Genomic DNA, 20,790 nt, shown 5'->3' with positions numbered 1-20,790 from the left:
ATATTTTAAAATCAAAATTACTGTCTTACAAAACAAAATTAAGAATATATAAGACTGTTATAAGACCAGTTCTTCTCTATGGAGCAGAGACATGGATTATAGATAAACAGGCAGAAAAGAGATTGGTTACATTCGAGAATAAAATTTTGAGGAAAATTTTTGGACCTATTAGAGATGGAGATGGATGGAGAATCAGGCACAACCAAGAAATCAGAGAGATGTTTCAATCTCCAGACGTTGTAGGAGAAGCAAAGAGCAAGAGACTTCGGTGGGCAGGCCATGTGATGAGGAGGGAGGATGATAAATTGATTAAAGAGGTTTGGAAACACAATCCAGTTGGAAGAAGACCTCGAGGTAGACCCAAAAATCGCTGGAAGGACCAGGTGGAGAAGGACTTGCGGAAATTGAGAGCGGGTCAGGGGGATTGTGAAGACAGGGAGAGATGGAGGCAGCTGGTTGGCTGAGGCCAAATACCACCTAGGGTATCCATGGCCATGGGAGTAAGAGTAAGTAAATAAACATGGGTCCGGTAATGCTACGCTAGTGAGTTACAGCGTATGGTGTGGTATTATTCATGATCAGCTGATTGGACCATTTATTTTTCAAGAGCGCTTACCAGGTCAAACATACTTAGTTTTTTCAAAAAGAATTACTGACATTACATCACTTTCTGTGTACTTTATTTAAACAGTTTTGCTCAGAATAAAAGATTCTACAAGTTTTATTAAAAATTTTGATATGTTTATTGGTGAAATAACAAAGTCATTGTCTCACAGTTGTAGGACCTGTTTTATTCAATTTATCAGGTCAAAAACGATAAAAAATTATTGAATTAGCCCCTTTAATCTACCTTACCAGAATTTCAGGAAGACCTCGTTTTACATGGTGAGCTGAAATTTGGATGAAATATCTTTTGCTAGCTGTAACTCGCTAACGAAGCATTTCCGGACCCATGTTTATGTAAACTTTTTCATTATTTTTACATATAGAATGAGCTCCCACAGTTTTCGCATATCTTCGTGAATCACCCTGTATTAAAAAATACCTATTATCCACTGAAAGGAATTAATAAGATACTATTATAAATTATGTAAAATAAATTTCAAAAATTAAAAGTGATTTCATTACAGATTTATAACTTCTCCTTCAATAACATTACATTACCATATTATACATTGGAATGCTTGAATAGCTACAACTACATCAACAATGTCTACTTACGTACTGTTTATTTATATGGAAGATTTTCACAATGGTTTTTTTCTACTACACACACCCAAAACCAAAACTTTAATCTAAACACCTACCTCGATCTTAACAGAACCTACAAAACCTCTGAGACTGAGTGAAGACAATATTATTACGCCGATGAATGATTACTGTAATGGCTGCTGTGCTTTTACTGAGTGTTTTGGAACTGTTAAGCAAATCGTTTTGTTCTATCTTACCCAGAGACATTTAAATTTACACAAAACATAAAACAATATTGAACCATACGAAAACCACGAGATAAACAAATACAATATAGAGTATAATAATATGTATAACTTAACAGATATATAAATTGAAATGGTTTAATTTAGGAAGTTTTTCCATTAAAATTGCTAACCCTTTTAGTACCACTAAAACATTTATACAAGACCTTCCAATGGCACAAGTACGCCCCCATTCATTTTGTGTAAATACACTACGATTGATTGAATATAATAACCAATTGTTTAAATAATTAGAAAGTTTGCCAGATAGTGTCTAGATAACAAAAAACAGATTGGGAAAAGTTGTGTTGTCCCATCATAATTAATTTTTAACATTCTGCAATAAATTACAATGAACTAATTCTGTGTCTTGTTAATATAACAAATAATCTTTTTTAATTAATCAAGACTATTTCTCAGAGATATTTAATTAACTTATAGAACACTGAAATGTAACATTTTTTCTAACTCTTAAAATAGATTTCTCTTGGGCCAAATGGAAGAATGGTAAATAACAGACTTGATGAATTCTTAATTTAAAATATTTCTATTTAGATTTTTTGGTAATTGTTTTATCTTCATGGCCATTTCACTTTTCTAGTTTTTAAGTCAACATTTTAATTAATTAGAATAGGTCATCAAACATTATAGACTGCAACAATGTGAAAAGCTTAATTTAAAACAAATTTACTAAGGATTATCTATAAAAAAACTAAACAGATTTATAATGCCATTTTCTTGCTATTTTTTTTATACAGACACAATCTCCCTGGTGTTTAATTTTGCAGAAAAATTAAGTATACAATCACTTTCTGAATTTGCATCTTTAAAACACTTATCAGGTTTCAGAAATGTCTTTACTTTGTAATGATGAATGAATGATTGAGTTGTACTAACTATTTTGGTTCTGCGGCTTAATGAAATTTTTTAAACACTATATATAATGAAAGAATATTAGTTCTATATATTTAGTGGCACTAAAAGAGTACAAAATAACCGCTTATGCCTACGAACAGCTACAGATTTAGAAATCAACTCTCATCGTACACAACTGAGAGTACATAATATTGTGATATATTATATTTATAGCTAATTGTCAAATGCAATATGTTCTGGTGGTGAGGTGCCAACTGGACCAGCGACAGTAGACGACATCGAACCTAACCTCACTTTCTGCGCGAACCAAACAGTCCAGCCGGCACCCAGGTACCTTGTCTTTTCATGCATTTCCAAGGTTATAAAAATATATCCAACAAAATACTCTGAAATTCACTGGCATCGTCGGCGCAGGTGGGTGGATGGGGGGCTAGAGGAGTTTCTCGGTGACGGAGCTGTTGGTGGCTGAGCTCATGGTGGATGGAGGGAGAGGGTCGTCCCGTTCACTCGGCAGCAACTGTCAGTTGAGAAGCTCCACAGACACAAACTGCTTCAACCGCTCCAAGTACTGGCCATAAAGCTCTACGTCGTTGTGACCTGCACCCTGCAACACCAGTTTGGTTACAAACTGCTTCAACTGCTCCAAGTACTGGCTATACTGCTCTATGTCGTTGTGACCTGCGCCCTGCAACACCAGTTTGGCTACAAACTGCTTCAACCGCTCCAAGTACTGGCCATAAAGCTCTACGTCGTTGTAACCTGCGCCCTGCAACACCAGTTCGGTTACAAACTGCTTCAACTGCTCCAAGTACTGGCTACACTGCTCTACGTCATTGTGACCTGCACCCTGCAACACCAGTTTGGTTACAAACTGCTTCAACCGCTCCAAGTACTGGCTACACTGTTCTACGTCATTGCAAACTGCTTCAACTGCTCCAAATACTGGCTATACAGCTTTATGTCGTTGTGACCCGCGCCCTGCAACACCAGTTTGGTTATTGCCCTTTTCCTTTTCCCGTGGCAGTTAGAATGGAATTATGAAATGGAAAAGGAGTTAATTTTATCTCGTGTTCAGAACTTAAATCAGACTGACCACATTATTCATGATAGCCACTTGTTGTGGATAGTGACCCAAAATTACTTCTACATTCTAAATTATAAATAAATTAATCAGCTCATTTGGTAAGATACTTATTTAGTACACTTCTTATTTAAACTCCACTGAATGGAACTTACCATTTGCTTTAGAGAAACATGCTTATTTTGTCTTCATCTGTATAATTTATTGTCCCCTCCTGACATATTTTTTAAGTAGTTTGTCAACAACAATATAATAAACTAGGCTACATATCTTGAAACTTTTGGGAATTTCTGATAAAGTTCCTTCACAACTGAACTGTTTGGTGAAGAACTTGGTTTAACAAATTTCCTTATCAACTTTTCATGATAAGTCTTTTTCAATAACAGTAGGCTGCCCAGATTATTCTTCATGATGAAAATACATCCTCCCTTCATTAAATAACATACCATTTACACACATTTCCATCATTCATCATACCATCACTATAAACTCCAATAGTTGGGTGCCAATGAATTTTAGCAGGAATAACTTTTTCTAAAAGATTCAAGATCTTTATTCGTCTTTAAACATAGTATATATATATATATATATATATATATATACATAGTATATATATATATATATATATATATATATATATATATTATATACTATATATACGTTAAATTGTATAAATGGCAATAGCCTTATTTAATTTCAATAAACATTGAATCGCAAAAAGTTTATTGAAATTAAATAAGGCTATTGCCATTTATACAATTTAACGTAAATAAAAGTCATTTGACAGGTATTTGGTCTTCTGATCATATGTTAGTTTGCTTATTTAAACACATATGTGACAGATACGGCCAAATACAAAATAATTGAATCGGAAAAAGTAAGCGCTCTGTGGTGTAATGGTAGCACATTCACCCGGCAAGTGAGAGATCCGGGTTCGACTCCCGGCGGAGCCAGTACTTTTTGCGATTCAATGTTTATTGAAATTATATACTATATATATATATATATACAGGGTGTCCCATGAAGAAACGGAGAAACTGTCAGGACTTGTTCTTACGGTGAAAATAACGAAAAAAGTTCATATACACATAGGTCCAGAAACGCTTAGTTAGCGAGCTATACAGGGTGAAAGATTTCGCCCAGATTTCAGTGCCACCGTTAAAAGGGAGCCCTATTAAATTATTTTGGGCGTTACCCAGGACGTAAAATTTAATGTATATTACGCAAATTGAACTGAAAAATTGAATAAAATTGGTACCAGATCTCTAGCTGCAGTAATTTTTAAGATATCTGAAGAAATACGCAAAATTCGGTGTCCAAAAACAAGTTTCATTTAGGTTTCAAGTAGATTAACTTTGTTAAATGTGTAACAAACACGTAAAGTTCTTTTACAAAACTTGTAAAGAATTAATTTCTTAAGATAATGATGTAAAATAAGCCGATAAAAATTATACGTAAACTTTAAGAAAATCAATTTTTAATTAAATAAATAAGTACGAAGAATAGACTAAATCGGTTACACTTTTTTTCTTACTGAATGTACATCCTAATATTTGGAGAAAACATGTTAATTATAATTTTCAAAAATATTATTTTCATAGGTTGGCAGTACTAACAGCTGTTCAACAATCACAATTACGAACTTTTTTTGAATATTTTATATTGAAGTGTCATACAGATTAGTTAAGTGTAAATATTGATACAGTATAAAAGTTAATATTCCGTTTCAATTTTCTAATGAAGAATATGCCGACATAATGTTCTGTTACGGATATGCTAATGGCAATGCGGAAGCTGCTCGACATGAATATCAGGAAAGATTTCCTGCAAGGCGGATTCCGAATGCGAAAACCTTTTCTTCAGTGTTTCAGTTTTTAAGAACGAATGGATCATTTCCAACAATTTCGTTTTCGGTTGAACGGCAGGCACATCGCGTTAACGATGAACTTCAAGTGATTCAACATATTCATCGTAGCCCGGGTACTAGTACGACGCGAATTGCGTATCGCACTGGTTTATCGAGAAACAAAGTGTGGCGCATCTTGCGTAAAGAGAGACTTCATCCTTTTCACCTGCAAAAGGTACAACATTTGCTGCCGACAGATTACCCTTTATGGTTAAACTTTTCTCATTGGCTTCTAGACAATGCTGATAGGGTGAATTCAATATTATTTACTGATAAAGCAACTTTCACTAGAAACGGGTCCTTCAATTGTAGAAATAGTCATTTATGGAGCGAAGAAAATCCACGTTCTACCGTAGAAACCTTTTTCCAACACAGATTTCATATTAATGTTTGGTGTGCCGTTATTGATGACAAAATTCTAGGACCATTCGTTTTTGAAGGAAACCTTACAGGAAATATGTACGAACCATTTCTGAAGAATGATTTACCGGCTTTTTTGGAAGATATCCTTTTACAAAAAAGATTAAAAATGATTTTCCAACACGATGGTGCAACTCCTCATTTTTCTTTAGTAGCTAGAAATTATTTGAATGCTAATTTCTTAAACTGGATTGGGCGTGGTGGACCAATCAACTGGCCACCACGATCGCCTGACTTATCGCCTCTTGACTACTTCTTATGGGGACATATTAAAGCTATGGTGTATAAACGTAAAGTTGATACCAAGGAAGAATTACTCGTTAGAATTCGCAACGCATTTGACAGTATAAGAAACAATCCAGACATAATTCGCAGAGCCACCACAAATATTTTACGTCGAGGAGAGTGCTGTGTGCATTGTGAAGGAGGGAATTTCGAACAGTTACTAAACTAAGGTTAGTTATTTTGTTAGCATTTATTTTTTTGCAATAGTAAGTGAAAATAAAAGTTTATAAAACATGTACGTTCAGTAAGAAAAAAACTGTAACCGATTTTGTTTATTCTTCGTACGTTATTTATTTAATTAAAAATTGATTTTCTTAAAGATTTTAGTAAAGTTCGAGACCTGTCGAGTGTTGTATTTGTGTCTATCGGTACCTCTCTGTAGCTGTAGAGTGCTAGCGTAAGTGGCCACCTCTAAGATGTACAGGCAAACCACTGTTAGAACCTTCAGTTCTTTAAATTTCTGTCGACAGCTGTCTCTGTTGTTGAGTTCTGCAAGAACTCTAATAGTTTTTTTCTGGTGCACCAGGCTGTTTGTACACCAAGTTTGTTGCCGATGAGTTACCTCAAACTCCGAGTCCGTACCGCAGGTGTGATTCAAAGATTGCATGATATGCAATTTTTGCTACTCTAGTACTACTTATGGATTTAATCCTCTTGATGACATGGAGGCTGCTACTTAATTTAGGCATAGGTTGTCAATATGAGGGATCCATGTCAGTTGCTCATCAATAGTTATTCCCAAATACTTGGCCTCTTCGGATATTTCTATATCTGGAAGTCGTTCACTTGGTCTCTTTTCCTGCCAAACACCAGTTGTTAGGTTTTATCTTCATTTACAACCAGGCTATTACTATGGCAGTATTGTATAGCCATATTTAATGCTACTGATGAACGAACTTCGAGCATGTCAGGGAGCTTTTCACTGAGAAGGAGGAAAGTATCGTTTGCATACATCAGTGTTTCGTTATATTCCACCAGATAATCTGGGAGATCGATTGTTAACAAGATAAAAAGTACAGAACCCAGCACAGAGCCTTGTGGGGCGACACCTCTTGTCACTAGTAGTGGTTTTGATCTCCCTAATTTTGTTACTCCTTTCTCTGTGTGTTTTAGTTCAACTATTTGGGTTCTTCCTGTTAATAAACTTTTGAACTGGTTTGCAGTAGTTCTTCATTTTGTTTATCAGTTGAGTGTAGTCCAGGCAGTCTAAAACTTTGCTAAAGTCAAGTAGGATTGCTGTTGATGTGTTGCCGGCTTCGAGATTGTCTATGAGAAACTCAACAATGGTGATGATGGCTGATGTGGTACATTTTCCCTTGAGAAAGCCGTGTTGATATGGGGTAAGTAATTGATGAAGAGATCAATGTTAAAGAAGTCTGTGAAGCGCTAATTTTTCAAACACTTTGTGGAGAATGTGGATATTAGTGATATAGGACAGTAATTTTTGGGATCAAGACGGTCTCCTTTCTTTAATTTAGGAAATACTATTAAAATGTTGAGGTCAGTCGGAAAAATTCCATTTCTGAGTGACTGATTGATGAGATGTACAAGTGGTGTGGTAAGTTCTTCTTTACATGTCTTCAGTAGCTAAGCAGAGATGTCAATGCCAGTTGATATCTTGTTCTTAAGACACTCAATCACCTTTAGCACTTCATGTTCGTTAGTTGGATAAAGAAACATATTCAGTATTTGTTGTGTACGGGTAGAATCTACTGGAGGCTGTTGAGGCATTTGATGTTGGCTTTTTACAAGGAGGTCATTTGCAGTATTAGTAAAAAATAGGTTAAGGTGGTTAGCAATTAGATTAGGATCTTGAATTTTGGCTCCATTTATATTCAGCTCCATTGTACTGGTGATACAATCTGGTGATACTAGTAAGTGTATTGTTGGAAGATTTCCGCTCACTATTAATTATTCTCCACAGAGCTTTACTTTTGTCATTAGCTTCTTCTATAGTACTTGCAGTTGCTTGGCGTCTAAGGGTCTTTAATCATAAGGGTCTTTAACGCGGATGCCTTGCGGCAGAAGCATTACAGGAAGAAGGTCGTAGCGGTGCAGAGGAGAGGAGCTCTCCGGATTTCATCTGCCTATCGTACCGTTTCAGAGCCGGCCGTCCTTGTGATTGCGGGGGTAATTCCCATCGATCTTCTTGCTCTTGAGCGGAAGCATGTATACGATGGAAATGGCACTGTCAGCCGTGCTACTGCCCGTTCGCACACAATGGATGAGTGGCAAACTCGATGGGAGACGGAGAGTCGAGGACGTTGGTCTTTTAGGCTCATAGGTGATCTGAGGGGATGGACCGAAAGAGAGCATGGAGAGGTAGACTTCTACCTTACCCAGCTTCTCACTGGGCACGGTTGTTTCGGCTTCTACCTTAACAGAATGGGGAAGATCCCGAGTCCGGAATGCCAGTACAGGGATTCGGATGCGGATGATGCCTTGCACACCTTCTTCAAATGTAGAAGGTGGGAAACGGAGAGAAGGGAGCTGGAGGCAGCTATCGGGCATGTTTCGCCGGAGACTCTTATAGAAGAGATGTTGTCCAGTCCCGAATCGTGGAACGCTGTCGCTGCGTTCTGCAAGAGGGTGCTAAGGCAAAAAAGAAGAAAGCAGCTATAAAGCACCAGAATAGTTCATGCTGGTGGATTTTAGAATGAAGTAATGCCCATTGGGCGAACGATGGCACCCTCTTGAAGTAGTTGCAGAGATGCGTTCCCGAGAGGGTTTCCAATGCCTGGACTGGTAGGTTTTTAGTGGGTGAGAGTCCCACATACCAGGGCGAACACCTGTCCCTGACGGTGCATAATGCATTTTCCTATCGTAAAAAAGGTCTTTAATCATAAGATTTTTTTCTTATCCGTCATGTCTTTATTAAACTCTTCTGTACCACTCGGAAGGCATCTCTCCTGGGCCTCGTGGAATGTTTGCTTAAGCTGCGAGACCTCATAGTCAAAAATGTTATTGGGCTTTATACGCAAATTGCCAGTGCAACTGTTTGGCTAAATATTTTGTATGCATCTTCTGTACTATCCTGAGCGAACACAATTTCCCAGGATTGTTGTTTGAGGACAGTTTTGAAATTTGTGATGTTCCTATAGTTAAAATAGGACACCAAACACGTCTCTCTGTATGGTATCCCTTTAATTATTTTAAGAACTTTCTGCTGCCATATAAAAACTATTAGATACCCTACTGTTACCCACACTGTATATCAAATGTGAGTGGAAAAAAGCATAATAATATATAATGAGCATTTTGTTACTAACAGAGAACTTAAGCTTACACAGTAAAAATACAACTCTAGCTAACTTTTTACAAACGTTTTATATATGCCATTCCCAATTTAACTTACTATCTAAACAAATACCAAGCAGTTTAACAGTTTAAAATTGTTTAAACATACTATTCATTATAAAACAAATGTGTTCAGTTTTATTTTCATTTACTACTAAAAAGTTAGCTTAAAATCACTTAAAAGCTGTTTCTAACATTGCATCTTGCTCTAATAACAGATTTTCAGTTACATTATTACTATGTAAGAGTGAGGTGTCATCAGCATAAAGAACATTACATGGAACATTACAGGAAAAGTAGTTGGACTGCTATAGTTAAAAAAAACGGGTGAAGTACTGAGCTTTAATGTACTCCATTTTTAACTTCACTAAAGCTAAACTTATTGTTACCTTGAACAACAACCATCTGATTCCTACAGCTAAGATATAATAAAAGATTTAGTTCAATTCCCATAACATCATAACTAGTAAGTTTATCCAAGAACAAACTATGTGAAATACAATTGAAAGCCTTGGACAAATCAATTTAAAGTGGCAGACTGTACAGCCATGTTTTCAAAACGTACGATTATGTCATCAACAGCCATTAAACGTATAATAAAAGATAATTAAACGAGAAAAAAATCAAACAGTGCTTCTTAATACAATACTCAAAGATTTTAGCAATGATGGGTACCAAAGATATAGGGCAGTATCTAGATGGATTTAACTTGTCTCCTTTCTTATATACAGGAATTATTTTTACCAGCTTGAGAGCATTTGGAAAAACACCTTGTTCTAACATCTTATTACATAAATTATATTAGAGGACCTATAATAATAAAAATGATTTTTTTTATATATAATAATAATAGAGCGTATTTCACAACTGAGAAGATGGCAGGTCATGTCAACAAACAAATAGTATATCCACACAATCAACACCAGCAGAAAGAGAAACACAATGGTGCCATAGTGGGTGGGCACCCAAGAGTGGCTAACCTTGAACATACATAAAGTAACAGGCTGTGGGAGCTTATCACGCTATCGGTTCTTGCTTTAAAAATGATACTTTACTTTATTATTGTCTGACATTTGAGCAAGTAGAAACTTATTCTTCAGGAGAGGACATCAGCATCCAGCTGAAACATGTATTTTGCACCTTGGGTGAATAGGGAGGAACAGAATAACACATTTTCGAATGAGATAAAAATACATCATATATTTTAAACAAATGTCAAATATGTATCAACAAAAAAATAATTGAATAATGGATTAAAGATACCATATTTATATAATTGTGGGTAGAAAATTATAATTCCTAAATGTTGTATACATTGGTGGAAACTACGTCAAAATATTGTTCTAGGTATACATTTTCTTGTAAAACTAAAAAAAGAGAAAAGAAAATCTTGTGCAATTTAGAACTTTTCCTTTTTTAAATGTTACTTTATAAAATTTGTTAACAGTTACTACTGTCATACCTCGACCCACAGAGGCTCCACGGCCCTCGGGCATCTCTCGTAGATGGCCAGCCCGTGAGAGAAGTCGATCACTTCATCTTCTGTCCCATGGATAACCAGGACAGGCGACGTCACTTTGGGAACCTTATCAATACTGCAACAAGAATTAAGTATGATAAGTGAGGGGTTGATGATAAATAAAATACGCTACGTTAGTAGGCAATGAAATAAGTAATTAACACATTGAAAATGTCTCTATTTTATATTATAAGCTTATTATAATTATAAGCTTCAAAGCAAAATAAAATAAAACTTGTGACAGTATGTAATTCTCTAACAAAGTATTTTGTAGCTTTAACGTTAGATCTTTTTGCTTCTACGGGTCTACAATCAAATTCTGTTTCAGATTTTTAGGAAATATATTTTATTGCTACACATTGCAGAGTAAAATTAAGGGACTGTAAAACCATCCCCACCCCCACCTCACTTCTAGTTAAATTGTTTTCCAAAGTTAATTTTTTGCCTTCACAATTTACGTGTATGGGTATTTTTTGACATTTGAGAACGAGTGCTTAAACATACTTATTACTCCTAACAATGCTATGGTGGGAAGGTTTGATTCAATGTGAATAGGCTTCTTGAATTTAGCTTCATTTCACCTTTCGTTTAGTGCAGATTCTTTCACCATCCACTTAGTGCAGTGTTTATTATCAGATTTCAAACACTACACTAAGCGGAAGGTGAAATGGAGCTAACTCAATGTACGGATATTAATTACTGTACTACTATACTTAACCAAAAAAGACCAAATTAGTAGTAATATGTATTAATTTCTGATAATCAATCATTCCTTAACTTTCATCAATGGCATTGTAATCAATATCAAATATTGTCAAGGGAAATACATAATATATAAATAATAAAATATATATTACAATATACATTAGAACATTTTTATTGACTACCCAATAAAAATCTAACTCGTGACCTCTTTGGTTAAAGAGCTGCATCCATTCCTGTCTTGGCTATTGTAAATATCATACTGTACTTAAATATGGGTTAAGTAACACCATATTTACTTACTTATATCTGTGGTAAACATCCTGTCTATCTGAGTTTGAATAAAATTAACTAAACAAATTAAATAAAAATTATAATCATATATAAATTAAATAAATTGGTTAGTGTTATACTGTACTCATTTTTACGCACAACTTATTCAAGTGAGATGAAATAGGCAGACAGTATGCATATATAGGATTCTGATAAAGTTCACTCATATATAATATATTGATTTGGAAATATCTAGAGGGCAACAAAATGTAATATGCAAATTTAGAATCTTGTAATTGGTTTTGAATCCAGGCGAATCAAATCACATGTAGATTATAAATCTGATTATAATAGAACTGGAGTTGTAATACTTGAACTCAAGGACTGCATTTGTGCCTATTTTACATTAAGTATGTTGTGCTCAAAGAGAGAGAGAGAGAGAGAGAAAATCTGGATTGTTTAAGAATAAACTACTGACTGATATTAAAAATTTCATAAATTATGAAAAGATCTGTAATTAAAATAAGGGTTTACCTGTTTATTAAACAATTTAAAGTTCTAAGATTGTTTTTTGTATGGTCAGTAGATGATCAAAATATTTTGAATTCACTGTATTTAACATTTTAGTTGTTAAATCCTATTTTAAATTATACACCCATAATACCAATGTAGTTGTTTTGAAATTCTGCATTTTAATATGCCTTAATCATTAATATATGTCAATTAAGCTCATATTGTAGCCTTTAGTTACAACAGTGTACTTCATATTTTGTAATAAAACTCAAGACTTTTTATTGTATCTAATAAAATTCTGCAATCATATATTTGAGTACAGCCAGATTTTGGTACAAAATTATTAAATACAAAAATATTAACTGAACTGGTATTTATTAGTTTTCATTGAAATCTTAAATTGTGTTTATAGTCAATACTTCTTTAAATACCAGAATAAGATAATTTGTTACAGTCTAATCTATTCTTCAATTATGTGAGTGAATTTTATTACTTCATGTATAAACAGAAGATAATGTTATGCAATTTGTAAGTATATTACACCACTTACTTATTTCAAGTAATTTCATAATAGTAAATATGTGAAATGCAATAACTGCCCAATCTTCTACTCATCTAGCATGAATTTATTTTACATTTGATCAAAGAATATTTCTGCTGTTAATCCAGACAACAGAGATCCAATAATTTTGAATTTAGTAATAATTTTTAAATATAAAGTAATAATATTTTATTATCAGTCAACATACTTGTGTAGGGACAGAATATAAAATTTAGGATTTTAAGATTCAAGATACAAAATTTGATCATGTAGTATGCTTTTTATTATATATAATTTTTTCTAGGTTCCTCTTTATCATTAATTTAATGCCTACATTGATGTTCACTAAAATACATTTTTTTATATATTAAATTTATACCTGGTTTCATACCACAGGTGTTAGTACCAGATGTAAAGTTCTTACTATATTTATAAAATTACAATTACAAGATTTTTACTTTTTATGACAATTTAAATACCCTATTTTATGCCAAAAAGTTGAAGAAACTGGTAAATTCATGTATTACACAGATAATATTAACAACAATGAACTTTGTTACATAACCGTACAAAGTTATATGCTGAAAAGCAAAGGTATTATTGTTTATTTAGTTTCTATGCCAAAACATAGATAGCATATGTAAAATGTTAATTCAGTGTTATCCTTACAAACAGATAATCTACAGTTACCACAACACACAAATGTAATAAAAACATCTCTGTTTTTGCCATTGGGCAACTTAAAATAATATTCATTGGTGTACATAGCTTTTTATGTAACTAATGTAACTATTCATGTTGGGAAAATATTATTAACCAACTTTCATAGCCAGTTTGTTATCAATTTTATTATTGCCATTTTTCCACCTATTCTTAGAACATAATACAAAAATAACTAATAATAGAAATATTTACTATAAATTGTTCATATTATACGAAATAACAATAAAATGTTCAAAAATAAGCTTTTCTAAAAACACCCTCATCTGTCACTATTCTACACAATGTAAAACATGGTCTTTTATAAATATTTGGCTAAACCTCCAGATAATAGGTGCAAAAGTTATTATTATCAACTACTGCCCTTTACTTTTGGAAGAATTTTGTTTTAAGAAGATATAACTAAATTAGCAAGCTTAATGTTTTTATGCATAATAGTTACTGTTTGCTAATTGTGCTTAGTTTTTTTCTGTTTAGAATTAAGCTACTGGTTTCTTTCCTGAATTTGTAGTAGTGTGTGAACAAGTTAATGCTCTTAATTGACATTGATTATGATTAGATAAAACAAGTAACCACTATTTCACCGTGTATTGTTTCACTATGTAATATTTATCGCTTGATAGTCATCATAGTCATAGTCATCAATCTTTATTTACATATTCATTACGAACAGTCATTGCGTCTTATACAATATTAGTGAAAACATTGTTGATATATAAAATATATAATTCTTTATACAGTTAAAAAGTAATCAATGAAAAAAAAGGATTATTGTCTAATTCTTGTATAGCACTAAAGACCTTTTGTTTTACTTGTACTATTGTAAACAATATTCAATTCAATTGTTAAATAAAATCAAGGTTTATACAATATTTTATCAAGGTTTTAATACTATTTTCTAGAGATCCTAGAGCTAAAGCAAATAATACATGTTGAATCAAAACTTATAAATGTTCATGGACACTGTTGAACCAAGTCAAAGAATTCTGCCGTGTCGTGTGGAAGGTGGTCTGCAAGCCGGTCTCTTAGGTTCTTCAGTCTGTTGCCTGTGAGACATTAAGCGATTCTGGAAGAGCATTGTGTAGTTTACGTCCAATGTTGGATGGTTTCTTTTTAATGCTGTGCGATGAAGAGGTAGGATGTGTTGTGATGCATGTCTTGTGTTGTGTGTACGTACGTATACTACTTCCTGTAGGTAGCTCCATCTCATCGATATGCAGAACAGCATCTATTATATAGAGTGCAATGGCTGTTAGTATCCCGAGATATTTAAATGACTCTCTGTAGCTGTCCATAGAATTGAGATCAGCCAGCACCCTTATGGACAAGAAATTTCAAGGACAAGAATTCGCCGTAGGTTACCTTCAGTTGTTCCTCCCCGAGACTACTAGGCCATGCTAAGATGGGACACCACAAGTGAGTAATAGACTGTCTTCGCTGCATTCAGATCATCAATTACCACTCCATTTATTTCTTCTCATAACATAAATCCCAGCACTTATTGGCCAGATTGTTTATGTGGTCGGGGAAGTAGGTTCATACTTTTGTTTTAAAAACACTTACATTTCTCTTAGATCAAAGCGCACTTGCTCATTTATTGGCAATTCTTTCACACGTTCTTACAAATAGTTGTTGTTCTCAACCATCGTGGGTATTCTGAAGGAAGCAATACATTTCTTAACAGGGATAGAACCTCCCAGAAATAGTGACATACAATTTTTTTTTCACTGAACATCAAATCAGAATACACAACCAGACAAGAGGCACCTTGTATTCAGTAGCATGGTGATTCTGACTATGTTCCCAAGCAGATAACACTGAAGCTCAGCACAGGCAATGACAAAATAACGCACATAAAAAATAGATTACATTTACATCTCGAAGGCTCTGAACCAAGAACAATATGATTCCAACATGTCGAACAGCCAACTGATTACAGATCCGGCTGGTAAATTAAATAATTATTTGCTATCAAAATTGTTCAACTAACCACGAGATTGATATAAAACTTTTAAAACCAAGGTCAAAGCAAAAGAAACAAACTACTCCAACAGATGATGGGATTGCATTCCACTACCTGGAGGAAGGGCATCACAACCAGATGCTAAGCAAATAGGAATCTTTAGCGGCAAGAACATTCTATGAACTGATTTATTTGGCTGTGTTTGTAAAAATAAAGAAAGACCATTGTCAAAAACACTCATTAGACTAGTAATGACGCTAACACAGTCTACAAGACATTATTTTAATAACTAGGAGGTATAATTACAAGCAATCGCTTTCCCCGACCTGAGCATGCCACTGTGCTTTTAGACCTAGATACTGCATGATCAGATATTTCATCAGTGATCAGCTATGCGTTAAGTTATAAATCCCACACAAAAAACAAACCACACATGTGAAGAATGGATATAACTGTTGGAACAAAAAAAGAAACTTGAAATGAGTTAGTAACTTTACAGTTTAATACATATAGAACATGAGAATATGTAAATGAATAGTCAAGTTTTAAAATCAGATAAAATATTTACATACATTTTTTTTACAGCAAAACTCAGTAGCCTTAGCACCAAACACTACCGCCTGTGTAGTTAGATTAGTGGGATAAATATTTTTGAAACTATGGATATACATCATATCTATAAGCCTTGCCCATCAGCTAAACAAATACAAATTATCTAGAAATGTCTAACTAGAGTCTCAAAATTGCTATAACTCAATAAAACCATTCGTCTTAAAACTATGAAGCTAATTTAGTACTCGGGGAGACTTTGGTAAGCAGCCTACACTCGTTATTTGATTGTTATACTCTAGAGTTCACCACCGCTCTACCAACTGAGTAATTGAAGAATAATATAATGTTATAAATTATATTGTTACATTATATAATTATAATATGGTAAGTATAATTTTTAATTCAATAAATTTAACAATAACATTAAAACCATAAAACTATCTTAGACATATATGTAAATATCAGAAAAACTACAATATTCACAGCTTGACCGGATAGCTGTGAGTAACCACTTTTGTGAAAGGGACGTGTAAGGATTATCCCCATGGGTACAAAAACTAAACATGGGGGGAAACAAATCTAATCACTTTTTAAATATATCTCACATAATTTCCTCACATTAATCGCCATTTTCAAATTCTCCAAAAATTGGTTACGTCTAGTTGCTTAAAATAATTTTAATTAGGCTAATAAGTTGAAATCAATATGTTAGTTAAATAAATTGTAATAAGCTATAATCATTCATTATAAAATCAAACATTATAACATTAGATAAAAACAAATCAAAACATCCAATAATAAAGGACAAATAACCAGTGTAGGCCACTTATTAAAGTCTACTTACATACAGACCAGGTCCTATACAATTAATTGCTTACCTTTCTAGGTTGTTATGCAACAGAACCATTTGAATAAAACAGATAGCTAAACCAATTATACATTAAGTTTGATCTAAAATAGTGAGTTTTTCACAGATTGCTAGATCTAATAGGCCTAAGTCTTATCTAAATAGCTTACTAGGATCTTTAGGCACTTAGCAATTTCAGAATTTCCCTTATATAAGAAGCAAACAACAGGCAGTTCAACTAAGTTACCTAGGAAAGGCATCGAAGAACCACGTCCTTTTCGTATTAGGAAAGGCCACTCTCATGCCTGACATCAGCGGTGAATGTAGAACAACTGCACCAACCTCATATCTTGATGCCAAGTCCACTGTGGGTACAGTTCCGATGCTTTGTCCATATAATATTATATTTTCAGGACTTATCCCATACCTTGTCCTTAATGTTTGCCAGGCCGCATCAATATCAGCATACAGGTTCTTTTCAGAGGGTTTGCCTGTACTTACTCCATATCCTGAATAATCGTAACTAAATATGTTACAGTTGATTCTAGTTCCTAAGCCTAGATAAAAACTACTCATCTGCCCCAAGTCAACTGCATTACCGTGTGAAAACAATATTGTAAACCGAGCATTAGCACTGCACCTAACAAAAAGACATGCAATTCTATTGCCTCTTGAAGTCCTTGCAAAGAAGCCTTCTATATTTTCCTTCTCACGTTCTGAATATTGCCATTCCGCTCTGTCTGAGAGACTGATTTGAAACTTGGATCCAGATTCATCAGACTGAAAGCTGTATGTGGGATCAGGTGGTAAGAAAGCTAATTTTGCTGCGATTCTTGATGGACAAGGTGGACAACAAAATAAGCAACACAATTCACTCAAACTTAACCCGTTCATTGCTACCGATAAGTTCTAAAACGTCTAATTACACTCATGAATGTAGTGAGTTTTACAAACTAAACTCAATTACTATAACTTAAATAACCAACAAAAAAGAACTGTTGTTATTAAATTAACAAATAGGCCTCGCGCCTGACACTACGACAGTGCATCGTTTCCGCCATTGTAGTCTGTAGATTCTTCAATGCCACCTGTACTAAATTTTGAAAAATATACTTTGAGACCATCCCAACCACTTATGCTAAGTATCTTCTGTATGTAGCATTAAGACAAATTTGTTGCATATACTGTAATATAAGTGAATATTACTGGGAATCTTTATTATAAATAACAATACTTGAGCCAGATTATCACAAAAACGTTTACAATTTGTGTTATAAAATGGAGTAAGGTTTGAACCGAACTGAAATGGTTTTATTCAATTTAAAACAAAGCTACATTTAGATAAATGTGTTTACAGAAAGTAAACATAAATATTGAGAATTAATAAGCAGCTGTTTTAAGACATAAAAGACATAAGATAATGCTACATTCACCCCTCCTTTATATAAACATAGTCTCTGAGATATGTAGGGGCTTTTCTTACTCTTAACTAATGTAGTTTTGTAATAGAACGTTGGCTTGTTTTCTACGCATACGGAGCATGTAGCAGTCCTCCTACGCACATCCTCTATAGAGTAGGGAAGATTCTTGCGTTTCAATAAGTGAAAAGTTCGCACAATACCCGGATGTCCAATATCTACGTGCATCTGATAAAGTTTTTCAGATTTTTTAGTTGAAAGAGAAGGGGAAACACGATAAAAGGCATCTGTTTAGTACTATGAATGTAACATTTATTCAGGGGCGGGCGTCCTCCACCATATTTTAACTCAACAGTTGAATGTTGGTGAAGAAAATCATGTCCTATCACATCAGCGCTTAACTCAGGTAAAATTATGAGTTTTGCTTGCGAATATTTATGTCTGTTATATTTCATATTAATATACAATAGCCAAGTGCATAAGACACATATATTTGACGCCTGATTGACGCCATGGATAGTTGTTGCTTTATTGGATATTTACGAGTGTTGTATCTTCTAACAGCAGTCTCAGATATAAAATTATCAGAGCTCCATGTGTTGATTAAGACTTCGACATAATATCCATTGATAGTCAGGGGAACTAGTGCTTTGGAAAGACATTTTTGAGATGCAGCCAATGTGGATGATGTCATATAGTTTACTCTCTGTCCTTTTGTTTTGAAAGTGTTTGTCCCTTTACACAATTTTTTTGTAAAATTACACACTTAGGCCCAATGTCCCCTTTGCTCACAAATATTGCAAATCGAATCCTTAGCGGGATATCTGTTTCGTGGGTGCCTACGCCGTCCACAGAAACATTCATTCTTCTTAAGAGAGGAGACTTGATGAGAAGATGAATCAGTCACCGATTCGCGACGATTAAATATTGATATTTCTTTATATGATATAATTGCCTTGGTAGAAAGTAAACTTTCTCAGGAAGTTAAGAAATCTGGTTTCAGGCTTTAATATCTACTCATGTGATCGATCGTATAATAATCGTACGACTACTAATTTTACCACAACAACAACTACTAATACTAATACTGCTGCTGCTGCTGCTGCTACTGCTACTGCTTCTGCTTCTACTGCTGCTGCTACTACTACTACTACTACTACGTCTATTACTACTACTACTAGAACTAAATTTAGTGAGGGCTGCGTGTTTGTTTCTGTTTACAACCCAGACGCTTATTGGATAATTCTTATATGATCCTACCGAATGGTATTATTTCCTGCACTTTATTATCATGATGCATTTTCTTGGTTTTGCATATAGCATTCTCCATAACCTGCCAACCTTCTATGAAATTTGTAATTCTCGATAAGGTTATTGTTTGCACTTTTCCCCCTGAGAATATTTTACTGATGAGTGATTTCAATATTCCGAGTTTAACATATCTGTCGCATCCTGCGAGCATTATATGATCCGGAAGCCTGCAACAGATTTACTCCATGCAAAACCTCAGATGTTTTTATCTCGACATAGTTTTTCTTCTATCTCTGATTCTAAATTAATTCTGGTCCAAGATAAACTTTTAAGGAGGATATTCATCACGCTGCGCGCACCCTCCATCTTCTTTTGCCTTGGGAAAATTCCCTATACTAAAAATGCAAGATATGTATACAATTTACGTCAATTTAATTTATATGCAATTTCTCAAGGTCTACAAGTATTGCCTATCCAATTCTAAACACTTTATACAACCCTAAAACTGAAAATAATAACAATGATATCCTCGGACCGACAAACAATTTCAACTCATCAAACTGCCCATATTAGAGTAGAATCACTAATTACCTTAGTGGAGATAATAAATAAAGATAAATGAAACAAACTAAGCCGCAATAAATGTAACCAAGACAAGAAAGGGTAAGAAAACTTCTTGTAAATTCCATAACTTTATTGAAATTTAAAACGTCATGTATATAATTTTATACCTCACTCTAAAATAACAACAACCAGCAGACGGAAAACTTTATTTGACGTCCATGACCTATTAATGGAAAATTTGAATCGTCACCAATGTGACTATTAGTCACAACATAGGTCTAGTCAGTAATTTCTTTTCACGGTTCGTACTCTATTTTTTATTTTTATGAGATAAACATTAACGCTGAGACTTTTTCATACATTGTCATTTTAACATTGTGACATAAATGTCAAACATGGTTCTATTGAGGTTATGTTTTTATGAATGGTAAGTTTTAATTTTTTATGAATTACATAGTAGAATTATGGATTTATTACTAAATTAGACTCTCTTCAGATAAATCAATATTTACACAAAATGTTCAGCTAATGAAACCTTACAGTGGTTAATAAATTATGAATGTAGTCTAGGAATATGGTTTTTAGTT

General features: G+C 34.0%; 1 protein-coding gene across 1 annotated transcript; it reads right to left on the bottom strand.

Moving 5' to 3' along the window:
* Positions 1 to 988: 988 nt before the first annotated feature.
* LOC124355245 (alpha/beta hydrolase domain-containing protein 17B) lies at positions 989 to 18,040 on the bottom strand. Its single transcript, XM_046806289.1, has 3 exons — positions 17,218 to 18,040; positions 10,803 to 10,935; positions 989 to 2,955 (listed from the first exon to the last, which is right to left on the bottom strand). Exons 1-3 carry the CDS (start codon positions 17,862 to 17,864, stop codon positions 2,872 to 2,874), a joined length of 864 nt encoding a protein of 287 aa, XP_046662245.1. The 5' UTR covers positions 17,865 to 18,040; the 3' UTR covers positions 989 to 2,871.
* Between the last annotated feature and the right edge of the window lie 2,750 nt (positions 18,041 to 20,790).

This window comes from Homalodisca vitripennis, chromosome 2 (genome assembly GCF_021130785.1).
Source record: "Homalodisca vitripennis isolate AUS2020 chromosome 2, UT_GWSS_2.1, whole genome shotgun sequence".
NCBI classification, from domain to species: domain Eukaryota; kingdom Metazoa; phylum Arthropoda; class Insecta; order Hemiptera; family Cicadellidae; genus Homalodisca; species Homalodisca vitripennis.
The sequence above is the reverse complement of the archived record's forward strand: the minus strand, read 5'-3'. Positions and strand labels throughout refer to the sequence as shown.

Coding starts and splice junctions, on each gene's coding strand:
- LOC124355245 (XM_046806289.1), bottom strand. CDS start 17,864: ATGAACGGGTTAAGTTTGAGTGAATTGTGTTGCTTATTTTGTTGTCCA. Junction 10,936..17,217: donor TTCTTCGATGCCTTTCCTAG/GTAACTTAGTTG, acceptor TTCTTGTTGCAG/TATTGATAAGGTTCCCAAAG. Junction 2,956..10,802: donor TGGAGCCTCTGTGGGTCGAG/GTATGACAGTAG, acceptor CTGGTGTTGCAG/GGTGCAGGTCACAACGACGT.